This window comes from Lissotriton helveticus, chromosome 1_2 (assembly GCF_964261635.1).
Source record: "Lissotriton helveticus chromosome 1_2, aLisHel1.1, whole genome shotgun sequence".
Lineage (NCBI taxonomy): Eukaryota > Metazoa > Chordata > Amphibia > Caudata > Salamandridae > Lissotriton > Lissotriton helveticus.
The window spans coordinates 111,815,861-111,829,026 of record NC_136058.1 but is presented as its reverse complement, the minus strand read 5'-3'; the positions used below and the strand labels follow the sequence as shown (position 1 = coordinate 111,829,026).

Here is a 13,166-nt window from a genome sequence, read left to right as displayed (position 1 = left end):
TAGGCTGTAAGTTGTATGTGTTTGCTCCTGCAATTTGCGGGAGGTAAAATCTGCTGAAAATTGTGGTAGCAAATAGTACACATACATTGTTTGGGCATCTCAGAATAAGAAATAAAAGAGCATTTCAGATTTTAGAAGGACAAGGAAAATTAGCCTCTTTTGTTAGACTCTGCCATTGAGTCAAACGCTCATCATCTGCACATGCCGCTGAGGGGTGTTCTTTTGTCTAGAGTGCTGACAGTATCAGCACCAGGTCATGTTTTATAAATACAATATGAGTTAACACCTCATTCCATACTCTTTTGAATGTAAGTGCATTTCTGGAGCTGAACATTAATGATTTTATTGACATGGAGCTTGTTTGTGCCATGTGTGGTGAATAGTGGGTTAGCTCCACTTACTTTTTTCAGTTTTATATGGGGATTTAATTAATACCATCTACCGTTTTGTGCTTCATAGTTCCATTTCTGCCTTTCTGATTTTGTTATGAAATATGTGTGCATTCTCTTGGACACGCCTTCATTTATGTGTTTAGCTTCTAGGGCAATTTGCCATGTCCAAACACACTTTTACGGTACTCGGGCTCAGGCAATGTATTCATAGTTGGAAATTTACATCACAAGTAAAACAATGTAATCGTTAGTGTAAGGGAATCATTGTGCAGCCAAAATACAATATAGCACAAAATAGCAGGCACAGGACAAATAAAAGTCTCGAAAGGCACCCTTGCCCATTCTAATAAGAACACTGTTGCACAAGACACACATGTCGAGGTGAACAGCACAATAAGAATAAACATGATTGAACTCTTGCCTGTAAGGTTGATTCTGTCAGGATTTCGTTTCAACATAGACATGGGGTTAGGTGTAGAGGAAGTCAGAGGTGCAAACGGTGGAAAATAGGTTCATGGAGACTGAAAGGACTGGAACACTAGGCCACTTAGCAGACTGTGCTCTCAACTCACACCCAAGTCTTGGTTCATTAGACATTTTCGGGGCATAAAGGGTAGAGCTAGTATTTAAGGGTCTATCAAAGCAAGGACTCGACGCTTGGCAACTTGTAATTTTTTGTATCTCTCCATTCTAGTTCACAACAGTTTATGCGTGTCTTATGGTTGTTATTTTCTTCCCTTTTAGTTCCATCGTGCTCAGGATTTCCCTACCTTTCCCACATCGCTGTATATGTTATAGTCTGTGATACTTCCGCTATCCACACCTTCTCATACGCTCCTTCAGCTCACGCCTCCTCTCTTTTTTTCAGTGGTGTCATGTGACCTCCCACTGGCAGTCTGAGTTATAGACGGTTGTCACAGCAACATCCGCTGCTGAAACTGGTTAATTTAAGTCTCTATACTCATATTCAACTGGTCTGTACCCCATACTCATCTGTGGTCTCCAAAATCCCATACTGCTGTTGCAGTGACACGCCATACTTCCGCCAGCAGAAACTGCCATACCACTCCCCTCCCCCCCAACCCCCCCATACCCCCCATCCCCCACTGTAGAGTCCAGCCTAAGGGTGAACTCCAGTCCAGTATTTTTGTCTGGTTACCTTCCCCGTCCTTTCCCAGATCTCTATAGTGAGCGGGTAGTGATCATTTCCCAGTTGTCTAGACATTAAAGGACACCACAGGCCTTTATCGGATCTTCTTACCAGGAACCTGACAGATTCAGAGCAGGACATTTATACTTGAATTCCACAGCATCAATAAACTTATTCCCATCAAGAGAGATGGCGTGACTTGGCCTTCAAAATATGACAAATGATTCATTAAATTGCAGACTAGTAAGCACCGTCTAACAAACAAACCCCTCTTTTACACTTTGTGAACCAATTTAACAATCTATCACCTTTGTAAACCATTGAGAGACACAGGTCCCAGATTTTAGGGTCAAGGCTACAACTGAGTGGAAGGCAAAGCATACATGATCATACCAAGACTGTAAAGGCCAGGTAGCTGAGAAAGAATTCAGTAGTCACAGCATCTGCTGTTGGAGCTTTCCAGAAGAGTATTGGCCAATATTTAATTCCATTTTTTTTATTATGAAGGGAGGGTCCAGGATTCTACAAACATAACATCACTCAACAAATTAACATCAAATTACTGGGCAAGTAATAATCATACTGTTGCCTTCTTGCCAGTTAATATTGAATTCTAACCCTATGGCACCTGTTATCTTCCTTAGTGACAGATGCAATTCACAGTTCAGTATCTACAGAGGATTCAGTAGAATGGGGTCTGATCAGAGAAAATTAAAAATATAGCATGTCTCTTCTCCACGTTTACATCTCCATTCAATTTACCTGGGTGTAGCAGATTTTGTTCAAACAGACAATGATCCCTTCTTAATGCAAGTATCAAAATATGGCTTTAAAAAGCCTTTTTGGAATATACAATGATATCTCTGCCATGATCAGCCATAAAAAGATAATCAATCAAGTGCCACCAGAAAACATATTCCTTGTGAGGATAAGGCCCGAAGCTTAAATTCATGTTATATTTTACATTAAAGATTAAGAGATGGCTACACCTTTACTTTCATAACTCTGATACCTGGTAGCGATGCTGAAGAGATGACGCACTGACCACCAGCATGCTTATGGGTTGAGCTTTAATACAAATCATAAAGACGCATTCAGCATAGATCACTCGTACACCACTATTCTCCTTCTTTGGTTTTTCATCTCGAACACAGATGTTGTTTTCATTTGTATATACATATTTGTAAAACTCAAAACTCACCTGGCCTTAAATCCATTATTTCTATTGTTGCTTCGCTATTTTGTCCCAGCACTGCATTCTTTGGTTTACTTAAGATGATTTTAAGAATTTCGTTGTTCTCCTCAAGACCGTCATTCTTAATATAGACATTCCAAGACTTTGTAGAAACACCTAAGGCAGGAAAAAAACATATTAGCCATTTCCCAAGAACATTTTATCACTGTATGAAAAATGCAATTTATCAGCACATCTCCTAACAAGCAGGCATGGAGTCTTCAAAGGTCAGTTGCTCTAGAACACAATGGACACGCATATGAATAAATACATTCCTTGCATAAAGTGGAAGGGGATTGCTCTACCCTTTATTATATCTGACAATTTCTGAACCTGTTTTTGTGCAGCGTTCTGTATTAAAAGGGAAAATCGCAACTGGCTATAAATCCTCCTATTTAGAGCCTCCATAAGGTAGGCTGTTATGTTGTATGTTTCTCTTTAAATAGCTCGTGATTGGAACATAGAGCGTTAGTGTTGGTGGTTCCATGTGGAACACGGAGAGTACACGGAGAGCGGTTGAATGTAGACATCGCTTCCCTGGCTCTCACCTGTTATCATACATTAACTTATAATAAATATATATATATATATAACTACTTCACCTGTGGACCTCTTCACTACAAATTGGCGACGAGGATGGGATTGGAGTTTGTACTCATCAGATGTTAGCCCAATCAGCTTCACAGGTAACAGAATTGGGATGATAGGCTATAGGTGGCTCACTTTCTTGTTTAAAGGTAGGTCGACTAGAGCGAAATTATATGTTGCAAATGTTGGACCATCGGTGTTAGGATGGTTTGATCAGAAAAAATTGCACATCATTTTAGATCCAAATTCTAAGGAAAAAGTACTGATTTTGGATGATTGTAGCAGGATGGGGGAGACATTAGCTGAAAGTTTTCCTAAAGTGTTTACAAAGGAACTGGGTGTCCTGAAGGGATTTGAACATAAAATTATTTTAAAGGCTGATGCACAACCTAAGGTCCACAAGGTAAGACCCATACCGATACTGATAAGGAAGGAGGTTAAGAAGGAGATTCAGGGATTACTGGCTAAAGGTATTATAGAGGAAATTGAGGCGTCTGAATGGATTTCTCCAATCGTGGTAGCCAGGAAACCCAATGGAAAAATCCGTTTGTGCATAGATTTGCGCCATTTGAATAATAATATAGTTGTGGACAAATTTCCGCTTCCTAGAATTAACGAGATGGTATTTTCCCTTAATGGTGCTACATGGTTCTCGACAGTTGATCTCTCTGCCGCTTACCACCAGGTGATGTTAGATCCTGACTCTAAGAACCTCACGGCGTTCATTACACCATTTGGTTGCTACCAATTCAGGCGTATGCCTTTTGGTTTGGCATCGGCCGCTGCGGTTTTTCAGCGGTTGATGCACAAGCTTTTTGGTGACATGGAAAATATCTCTTTTTTTCAAGATGATATACTTGTTGCAGCAAAAGACAAGGAGGACCATGATTTTAAATTAAAACAAGTTTTGGAAACCTTACAGTCAGCTGGCCTGACAGTGGAGTTGTCCAAATGCAAGTTCAGCCAAAGGAGTGTTTCATATTTGGGACACGTTATAAGTGAGGAAGGAGTAGAACCGAAAACCATGTTAGTGGAAAATATTGTCAAATTTCCTGCACCAGTGTCGAAGGTTGAGTTGAGAGCGTTTCTTGGCATGGCCGAGTATTGCGCCAAGTTTATAAAGAATTTTGCTGCTAAAGTTTACAATATGCGCACGCTCTTAAAAAAAAACACTAAGTTCATATGGGGTGAATTGTGTGAAAAGGAATTTAAATTGATCAAGCGTGAATTACAAAATGTTAATGCACTTGCCAGTTTTGACCCAAATGTTGACTGCTTATTAACAACTGACGCAAGTGACAAAGGTTTGGGTGCAGTGTTGTCACAACAGGATGGGGAGGGTAAAGAAAAGATAATCCTGTTTGCGTCTAGGGCTCTTTCTCCTGCTGAGAGTAGGTATCCTATCATTGAGAGAGAGGCCCTTGCGTGTGCATGGGCATTGGAGCATTTTCGAGCATTTGTATGGGGCAAACCTGTGACCATTCGCACAGATCACAAACCATTGATCCGCATATTGTCATGTGAAGGCATTTCAGGTGCGTCAGCAAGACTAGCAAGACTATCTATGCGGATGAAAGAGTATATTTATAAGATGGTTTACTTACCTGGGAGGGATAACTGTGTTGCTGATTGCTTATCTAGACTCCCACCTCCTCTTGAAGTATGTGAGGATGATCCTTGGAGTGAATATTGTGTGGCATTAGTGCAGGATTGTGGCGAGCCTGCCATTAGTAAGACTGAGTGGTTAGCGGAACAAGAAAAAGATGTTATTTTGAAAAGTGTTCTAGAATACATTTGCAAAGGCTGGCCCAAGAAGAGAGATGTTCCTGGATTGGATGTTTTTTGGCAAATCCGCACGGAATTGTCATCTGAAAATGATATACTCTTTAGGGGTGATAGAGTCGTTCCACCTGTGTCATTGAGGAAGAAAATTTTGCAGCTTTGTCATGAGGGACATTTTGGTATTATGAGAACTAAATCTGTTGTTAAAGGGATGTTTTGGTGGCCGGGTGTGGACAGTGAGATAGAGGAGTTTGTAAAGAAATGTGTGGTTTGTATGTCCGCTGACAAAACCCTTAGGACATTTAAGCCTAAAATGAGTGATGGTTTAATTCCTGATTATCCTTGGGACACTATTGCTGTAGATATTATTGGACCCATTGGTGAGTCTAAAGAATATGGTTTAGTTGCCATTGATCTTTTCTCCAAGTGGCCAGTAGTCAAATTTGTAGAGAAAATTGATACCCAGGCGGTACTCAAATTTTTAGATAAATTGTTCATTGTTGAGGGTTTGCCTGTTTGCATTCTTTCTGACAATGGTGTCCAATTTACGTCCAAGCAGGCTAAGGAGTATTTTGACAAATGTGGCATTAAACATAAGACTACTGCACTGTATAACCCTAGTGGTAATGGCACTGTTGAAAGGTTCAACAGAGTGATCAAGGGCGTCATCCAAGCCTCTGTGCAAAGTAGACTTGATTGGAAAGTGCAAGTTCAGAAGGCAGTTTGGTCGTATAGAGTTACTGTGCAAAACAACACTGGCATGTCCCCGTTCACTATGATGAGAGGCAGAAGAGCAAGGTGTAAATTTAACCCTGGATGGCTTTCTGAAGGGAAAATAGCTTGTTGGTCTCCAGTAGAGGTCAAGGATAAATTACTGTCTAGTCACGACAAGAGCAAGGAGTTTTATGACTGCCATCATAACACTAAAGAAGTTTCAGTCAAGGTTAGGGATTGGGTGAGAGTTAAGAAACCCTTTAAAGTGCCTAAAGGCGAGAGTCGTTTTGAACCACCGTGTAAGGTTGCTGAAGTCTTGAGGAATTCTGTAAGATTGGATGATGGAAGGGTGTGGAATCTTAAGAATATTGCAATGAATCCGGATCAGGATTGTATAGAACCGTTTTCCAATCCTGATGTAAATAGTTTGATTGGATAGAAGATCATTTTGAGAATAGTCACCTTCAATCTCAACTGGGTAATGAGTCTGCTTCTACTTCTTTTGAGGCCAGGAAATCCGGCCCACCTTTGTGTTTTGAGAGGGGAGTGGGTGAGGGTGGCAGTTCGAATGTTCAGACTAATGTTAATGCCACTACACGTTTGGATTCGAGTGGTACTCAAAACAAAGTTGATGTTTTACCTGATAAAAGAACTAGAGTTTTGCCTGGTTGGCTTAAAGATTTTTCTATGTAATATGTTAGGATTTTACAATGTATTATCTTGTTTTTTTTTAGTTTACCATTCCTTCTTCTTGGTATTTCATTTCTTTCATTGTATAGAGGGGGTGGAATGTGTTATGTTGTATGTTTCTCTTTAAATAGCTCGTGATTGGAACATAGAGCGTTAGTGTTGGTGGTTCCATGTGGAACACGGAGAGTACACGGAGAGCGGTTGAATGTAGACATCGCTTCCCTGGCTCTCACCTGTTATCATACATTAACTTATAATAAATATATATATATATATAACTACTTCACCTGTGGACCTCTTCACTACATAGGCAAAATGCTAATACTTACCATCTAGTTCATGACGGTGTACAGTCATTTGTCTCACACAAATTTGATTAGTATTTCTTCGACATGACCAATATTTCGACCACGTGTTACCTTGACTTTTTCCATTTATTTGACCTGATCTACTCTTTTGTAAAGATTTCTTTATTGAATTTTCAAAACGAACATGTTACACAGGTGAAAGACTGCAAAAAACACAATATTACGAAAATGTACTGCAATGTACAAAATACTTAGAGGGTTAAAAGAGATACAACCGATAAATCACTGCAGGAGCGGCCAGTCCATTGGGCGCTGAGGGGCCACGCCTCTCCACCTTCCCCCCTCTCCCTCATGAACAGTGTCTGTCAGGCTGCACAAAGGTCAGCCTGACAGACACTGTTCACTTTCAGTTCAAGCAGCCAGGAGGCAGACATGCGCATTTAGCGCAGGTTCCTGGCTGCCTGAGCTGAACTTTGCTGGGCTGAGGAAGTCACAGCTCCTTTGTGTGTGACGTCCTCAGCTTAGAAAATGTCCCTGAGGCCCTCCCCTCAGTAATGAGGGGTAGTGTCACTGACTGCCTCGCACCTGGGCGCTTCAGTTTTAAGCCCTGAAGCGCTCAGGGTCGAGTGTCAATAAGTGACACTTCATCACAGAGTGGGTTGGGGTCAGCAGTCTCACTGACCCCATCCCACTCTGTGATGACGTTGGGACTGCTACCTTCCCTCATTGGCTGACCTTGAGTCAGCTAATGAGGGAAGACAACAGTCCCAAGCCTTATGGAAGCTCCGAGGCAGAGTTGGCTGCAGGTAAGTGTTTGCTTTAGTTTTAAACTGTTTGGTGCATGCGTGTATTTATGAATGTTTGGTGAAGAGTGTTGTGAATAAATGTGTTTGTGTGCCTGTATGTTTGAATGTTTGCTGAAGAGTGTTATGAATGAATGTGTTTGTGTGTGCTTGTATATATGAATGTGTGGTGAAGAGTATTGTGAATGAATGTGTTTATGTGCATGTGTGTGTGTGTGTGAATACACTGCTTTAAGTGTTATGTGTATGTGTGCGTGAGTGTGTCCCGTCTGCCCCCTGCCCTCCAAAACGTACCCGCCCGCCACCACAGTGAGTCAGAAAGTCTCAGAGAGACATGCAAGAGAAATTGAAACGTGGTGCCAGCAACCAGACATATAGGGTCATATGCAGAATCCACATAAACCTTATTAATGTTTAACGTGGAGGTAATGCAATGTGGAATAATAAGCAAACAACAATCTGACCTGCGTGTAGGACCAGGGCACAGGAAAAGACAGTTGGAAACAAAGTACCCATCACTGTCCTCACTTCAGGAAGGTTCTCAGGAAATACAGTTTTTGCACATTGTTCCATCATCTCAAAATATCCACCATGGCCATGGAGAGTGCCATGTCAGTCCAGAGTTTGGCGTGCCGAGTAACATCAGGGATGTCCAGGAGTGTTGTGGAGGAGAACAAGCTCCAGCGTCAGCCACAGGTTCAATGCATTGGAGGTATTCATAATGATAATAACTTGATCCAAGAGCATAAGATAGGAAGCACACGATGTGTAGGCTGTCACCCTGGGGATGATCACAACTCATCACAAGGCTGACTGGATTTGTGCAGTTCGTTGGGGGACCAATGCAAGACCTTTTTTTTTAATCCTCTTATAACATCAATAGGCGTATAAAGACTTGGTTAGGCAGATTAAGCAGGCAACTCCAAGAACTCTTCCTGTGAGATGGGGAGGGTCCAAATCATCCTCCATGTTACACTCTGAACCAGCCCTAGAGCCACGCTGCTAATCTTTAAGGGTGGGTGTCTCCATTCAGAGATTTAGCTATTGATATTTTAATAATAGGACCGATTTCTCATTTGATTAATTTACTCTCCCTTCTGTGTTCTTACTTTTCTTCCCATTTCTCCCATATCTCCCAAAACTTAGCTTTTTTCTCTCCAGGGAACTCTTATGCTCCATGGAGTTTACTTTCCAAATTGACGATACCCACTCAGTCAGTCAGTCAGTGAAAATACTTTATTTCGATAATTCAATATCATAAAAAGACAGGTAATGCGTACTATACAATAAGGTGCACTATAAAAACAATACACTTCATATGTTTAAAAAATATCCACAAATTTCATAGAATTGTTAAAAGAGTGATATTTACAATAAATTTAGCTACCATTTTTCATGACTCTATAAAACCAGTATATACAATACAAAAAGTCCAAAAATACAATCATTTACAGTTTGTCATTCCTCTTGTTCCTAATCCTAACAGCACCCACCAGGTAACTTACGACATGGAAAATAACTCTAGGGCTGTTTAATAATTGTAAATATAAGAGAGCGGGCTTAACTTGAAGAAACCCTGCCTCCTTAAGGATGAGAACAAGAAACTTAGTCCTTACTGCCGTGTAATGGCCACAAAACAGCAAAAAATGCATTGTGTCCTGGGTCGAAAAGTTGTCACAGGAACACGGTGGTGCCTGTTCAGGACTGCACCATTCAGAAAAGTGACCTAAGTACAAATGGATCATATTTAAGCGAAAACGTGTTAAAAGAAACCTGTGGTAAGAACAATTAACTAAAATAAGGTAAAGTTCAGGTCCTGGGGGGTTAGCAACAATGAGGTTGGCCCACACAGTGGGTTTTCTAAGCTCAATTTCCTCTCTGTTTAAGGACAGTATCTGTAACATAGCCCCCTTTGTTAATGATATGTCCTTACGGGTTATTTTGTCTGGTGAAAAAAAGAGCTCTGGTCTCCGTAATTTATTAAACCAATGATTAACGTAAGATAGCCACTTAATTTTGTTAACATTATCTAATGAGAGGCAATCTTTGAGAATGACGTGATTCATAGAGAGTTCGTCATTCAACCAAGTCTTCAGCCAGGATATTAAGGGGGCCACTCTTATCATGTCCGTAATGAAACCAGCCCCTAGCTCAGAATGCACCGAGTAAGATGGGGTTGACTGTGGCAATGATAAGATTGATCGCATACATTTATTTTCAGTAACTTGTAAGGACTCTATGGCACTAAACCCCCATAATGAGCAACCATAGGTGGCTACCGTCAGGCATTTTGCTGTATAGATATTCAACAAAGCCTTTATCGGCCCAGCCCCCAGTTTTCTGCTAAAGCCCCTGATTGCCACGGAGGTTCTAGCGAAGGCCGCATTTCTGTTTTTAAATTGCGGACCCCAATTCCCCTTCTCCTCAAAGGTAATCCCCAAGTACGGGAATGTTGATACTCTACTCAGTTCCTCCTCACAACAGAAAAACGTTTTCAAGTGTTTCTTTCTAGAGGCCCTACTCATAATCATGGTTTGGGATTTCTTTACATTTATTTTGAGGTCCAGAGAAGTCATAAAGAGGCCAAAGGCATCCAACAAACGTTGAAGCCCGACCCCAGTCCGCGCTAAAAGGACGGCGTCGTCTGCATACAGGAGAACCGGTATACCGAGTTCCCCTATATGCGGGATGTCAAGCGAAGACGCCCTAAGCGCGGGTTCAAGGGCGTTTATGTAAACTGTAAACAGAAGGGGGCCATAATACAGCCCTGCCTGACCCCTCTTTCTGATTTAAAATGGCTAGAACAACGCCCCTCTGCATTCACCCTGACAGAGGCCAGAAGGCCAGAGTGTAAGTTCGCTAAAAAGTTTACCAGTGCAGAATCAAGACCTAAATCAATCAAGATCTTCCAAAGTTTTGTACGATTCACGAGGTCGAAGGCCGAGGACAGGTCCATAAACCCCAGGTATAGTGACCCATCCATGGCCCTCGTATATTTATCCACCAGCAGTTGTAAATTAAGGCACTGATCCAAAGTGCCTCTTTTGGATCTGAATCCATATTGCACGTTAGATAATATCCCTTTCTCGTCCAGCCACTCCTGTATTTTACACAGAATGACCCGCCCCAGGATTTTAACGGACGAGTCTATTAAGGAAATTGGTCGGTAGCAGGCTGGGTCTGCCCTGCTACCCCTCTTAAATACTGGGACGATGATGGATTCTTTCCAAGATGCTGGGATGTTGTTATGATTTAGTGAGTTAAAAACCTTGCATAGGATCTTTGACCAAAATTTTGGGGCGTATTTAAAAATATCAGCAGGAACCCCATCGGGACCAGGTGCCTTATTTGTCAAGGTCTGATCTATCGCCCTTTCCACTTCTTGCACATCAAAGGTAACAAAAGAACCCTCCTTTCTATGGGTGGGATCGTTTAATAGAACCTGATGGGCATCGTTAGAGTATATATTCCCAAAATGTTTAATCCATGCATCATCAGGAATATTGGACTCAAGGGGGCGATTCTCCTCATTTGAGAAAAGTGGCTGGTTGACTACTTCCCAGAACAAACTACTATTTTTTAATGTTTCTGGTTCAAGTAGTTTTAACCATGCTTTTTCTTTGAGTTCATTCTTCCTATTTTGCACAGTATTTTTACAACATACTCTTAACCTGGCTATCTGGGCACGATCTTTTGGGCTGGTCTTCAATGCCCTAAGTAGATCGGCGTGAGCCCTTGAGCACGAATGATCAAGCCATTTATTTGCGTGATGTTTGATGGGCCCCTTTGCCCCAGTTAAACTTTTGTTAATCTGTTTGCAGATGTTATCAAATGCCACGACTACTTGGGTACTTAGTGCCCCTGTATCTAAAGAGATAGCTATGTCATCCTCCACCCTAGTCAAAACCTCCTGCGTAGTAATTTCAGGATTAATATTCGACCACCTCAACCTCCGACCTTGGTCTTTAGTAATCACATTTCGGCCTCCCTTGTGTAACACCGATTTCATAGTTAAAAAATCTCTGGACATTACCTCTACTAAAACTGGGTTATGGTCACTAAAGACTGAGACCACTGTTTTATACCTTAACACTTTACCCAGTATATAGCAAGACATAAAAATAAAATCAATAATTGTGCCATCACCAAGTCCTTTAAAAGTAGGGACCTTGTCTTCACCCTCACCACACCCAGATTCATACAGATTCCACACCGCCAAAAAATCCTCAAGTGCCTCCCCGCTTTTTGAATGTTCAAAGTGCGTAACTGTAGAACAAGGTGGACCCTCTTCTACGGAGTTGGCACAAGGGTGGTTACAGGGGTGAATGTTAAAGTCACCTAAGAGAATTATCTCAAAATAATTTACTTTAGTTCTGTAAGCTGACAAAAATTTATCAAGATAGTCCAGATTTCTCTGGTACTTTCATTTGCATTAGAATTATAAAAATTAATAAACAATATATTTGATGAATCGGGGGAATTCAATTCAACAATTAAACAATTTTGACAACCTGATTCAAGCTGTGTTAACACTCCTTTTAGGTCCAATTTGAACAAACTCAATAATCCTCCTTTTGCTCTGCCTGCCGCACTACTTGTGGCCGGTATAAAGAAATGACTGTATCCATCTAGGGAGAAGCTATTCAGTATGTCCCAAGTCTCCTGAAATGCCAAGATATCAAAGGTTTTCAAAAAATCAATCCATATTTCATTATCACCTTTACCCCTGATCCCAGCAATATTCCAGGTCATGATTCTGCAAGACTGTGTTTTAATCCTTGAGTTGTTTGCCAGTCAATCATTCTCCTCCAACGATGCCAAAGGCGCAAACCGATTACTCAATGGGAGGAGTTGTTCCGCTTTAAAATTCGGCCTACACAGACTATAGCAGTAAGAATCCGAGGACAAGGAGTTTTGATAACCAGGGTGAGGACAATACCCAGTGCCCTGCATGGACAGAGAAGTTATTACATTTTGTTGGACAGCATGGGGTTTTGGGATGTTACTAAGGTGATTATAGAAAAACCCAAGGGGGCGGGCACATATAAAATCATCTGTAATTGGTAAAGAAGCCGCCCTCAGCAGAACAGTGGCTACATGTTGTGGGTGCCTGAAGTTTACGATGATGCAGTCCCCTTTCGTCGTTTTTCTAGAACTGCCTATCCAGCCCACTCTGCGTGTTGATATAATGTCATTACAAAAAGCAATAGGGAAACCACAGTGTTTACTCAGCCATGCTACTACTTTATAGTTCAGGGACTCCATCGTTTCCCCCCTAGCGTCATTTAATCATGAGTCTACCCCCGGAACGTTGGTTAGCACTACTATATATGGAGCACAATCAGGTGGTAGATTAACAAGGGGTCTTTGTTTGCCTTCCCTCAACCCTAGATTGTTCCCTGCAACAATGGGGTGCGAGTTAACCCCGAAAGAGGGAGGAGGAGTAATTTGATTACTCCTGGGCTGTGCCGATGTTACGCTGGCATTGTGTGTATTTCCCTGTTG

At 41.5% G+C, this 13,166-nt stretch overlaps 1 protein-coding gene across 1 annotated transcript in view; it reads right to left on the bottom strand.

Moving 5' to 3' along the window:
• Window positions 1-13,166, bottom strand: part of LOC144798715 (FRAS1-related extracellular matrix protein 1-like) — a 1,110,445-nt gene that overhangs the window by 124,544 nt on the left and 972,735 nt on the right. Inside the window, exon 30 of the mRNA XM_078669731.1 lies at window positions 2,744-2,893. Within this exon, the coding sequence (XP_078525857.1) occupies window positions 2,744-2,893 (150 nt within the window). The remainder of the gene's footprint in view (window positions 1-2,743; window positions 2,894-13,166) is intronic.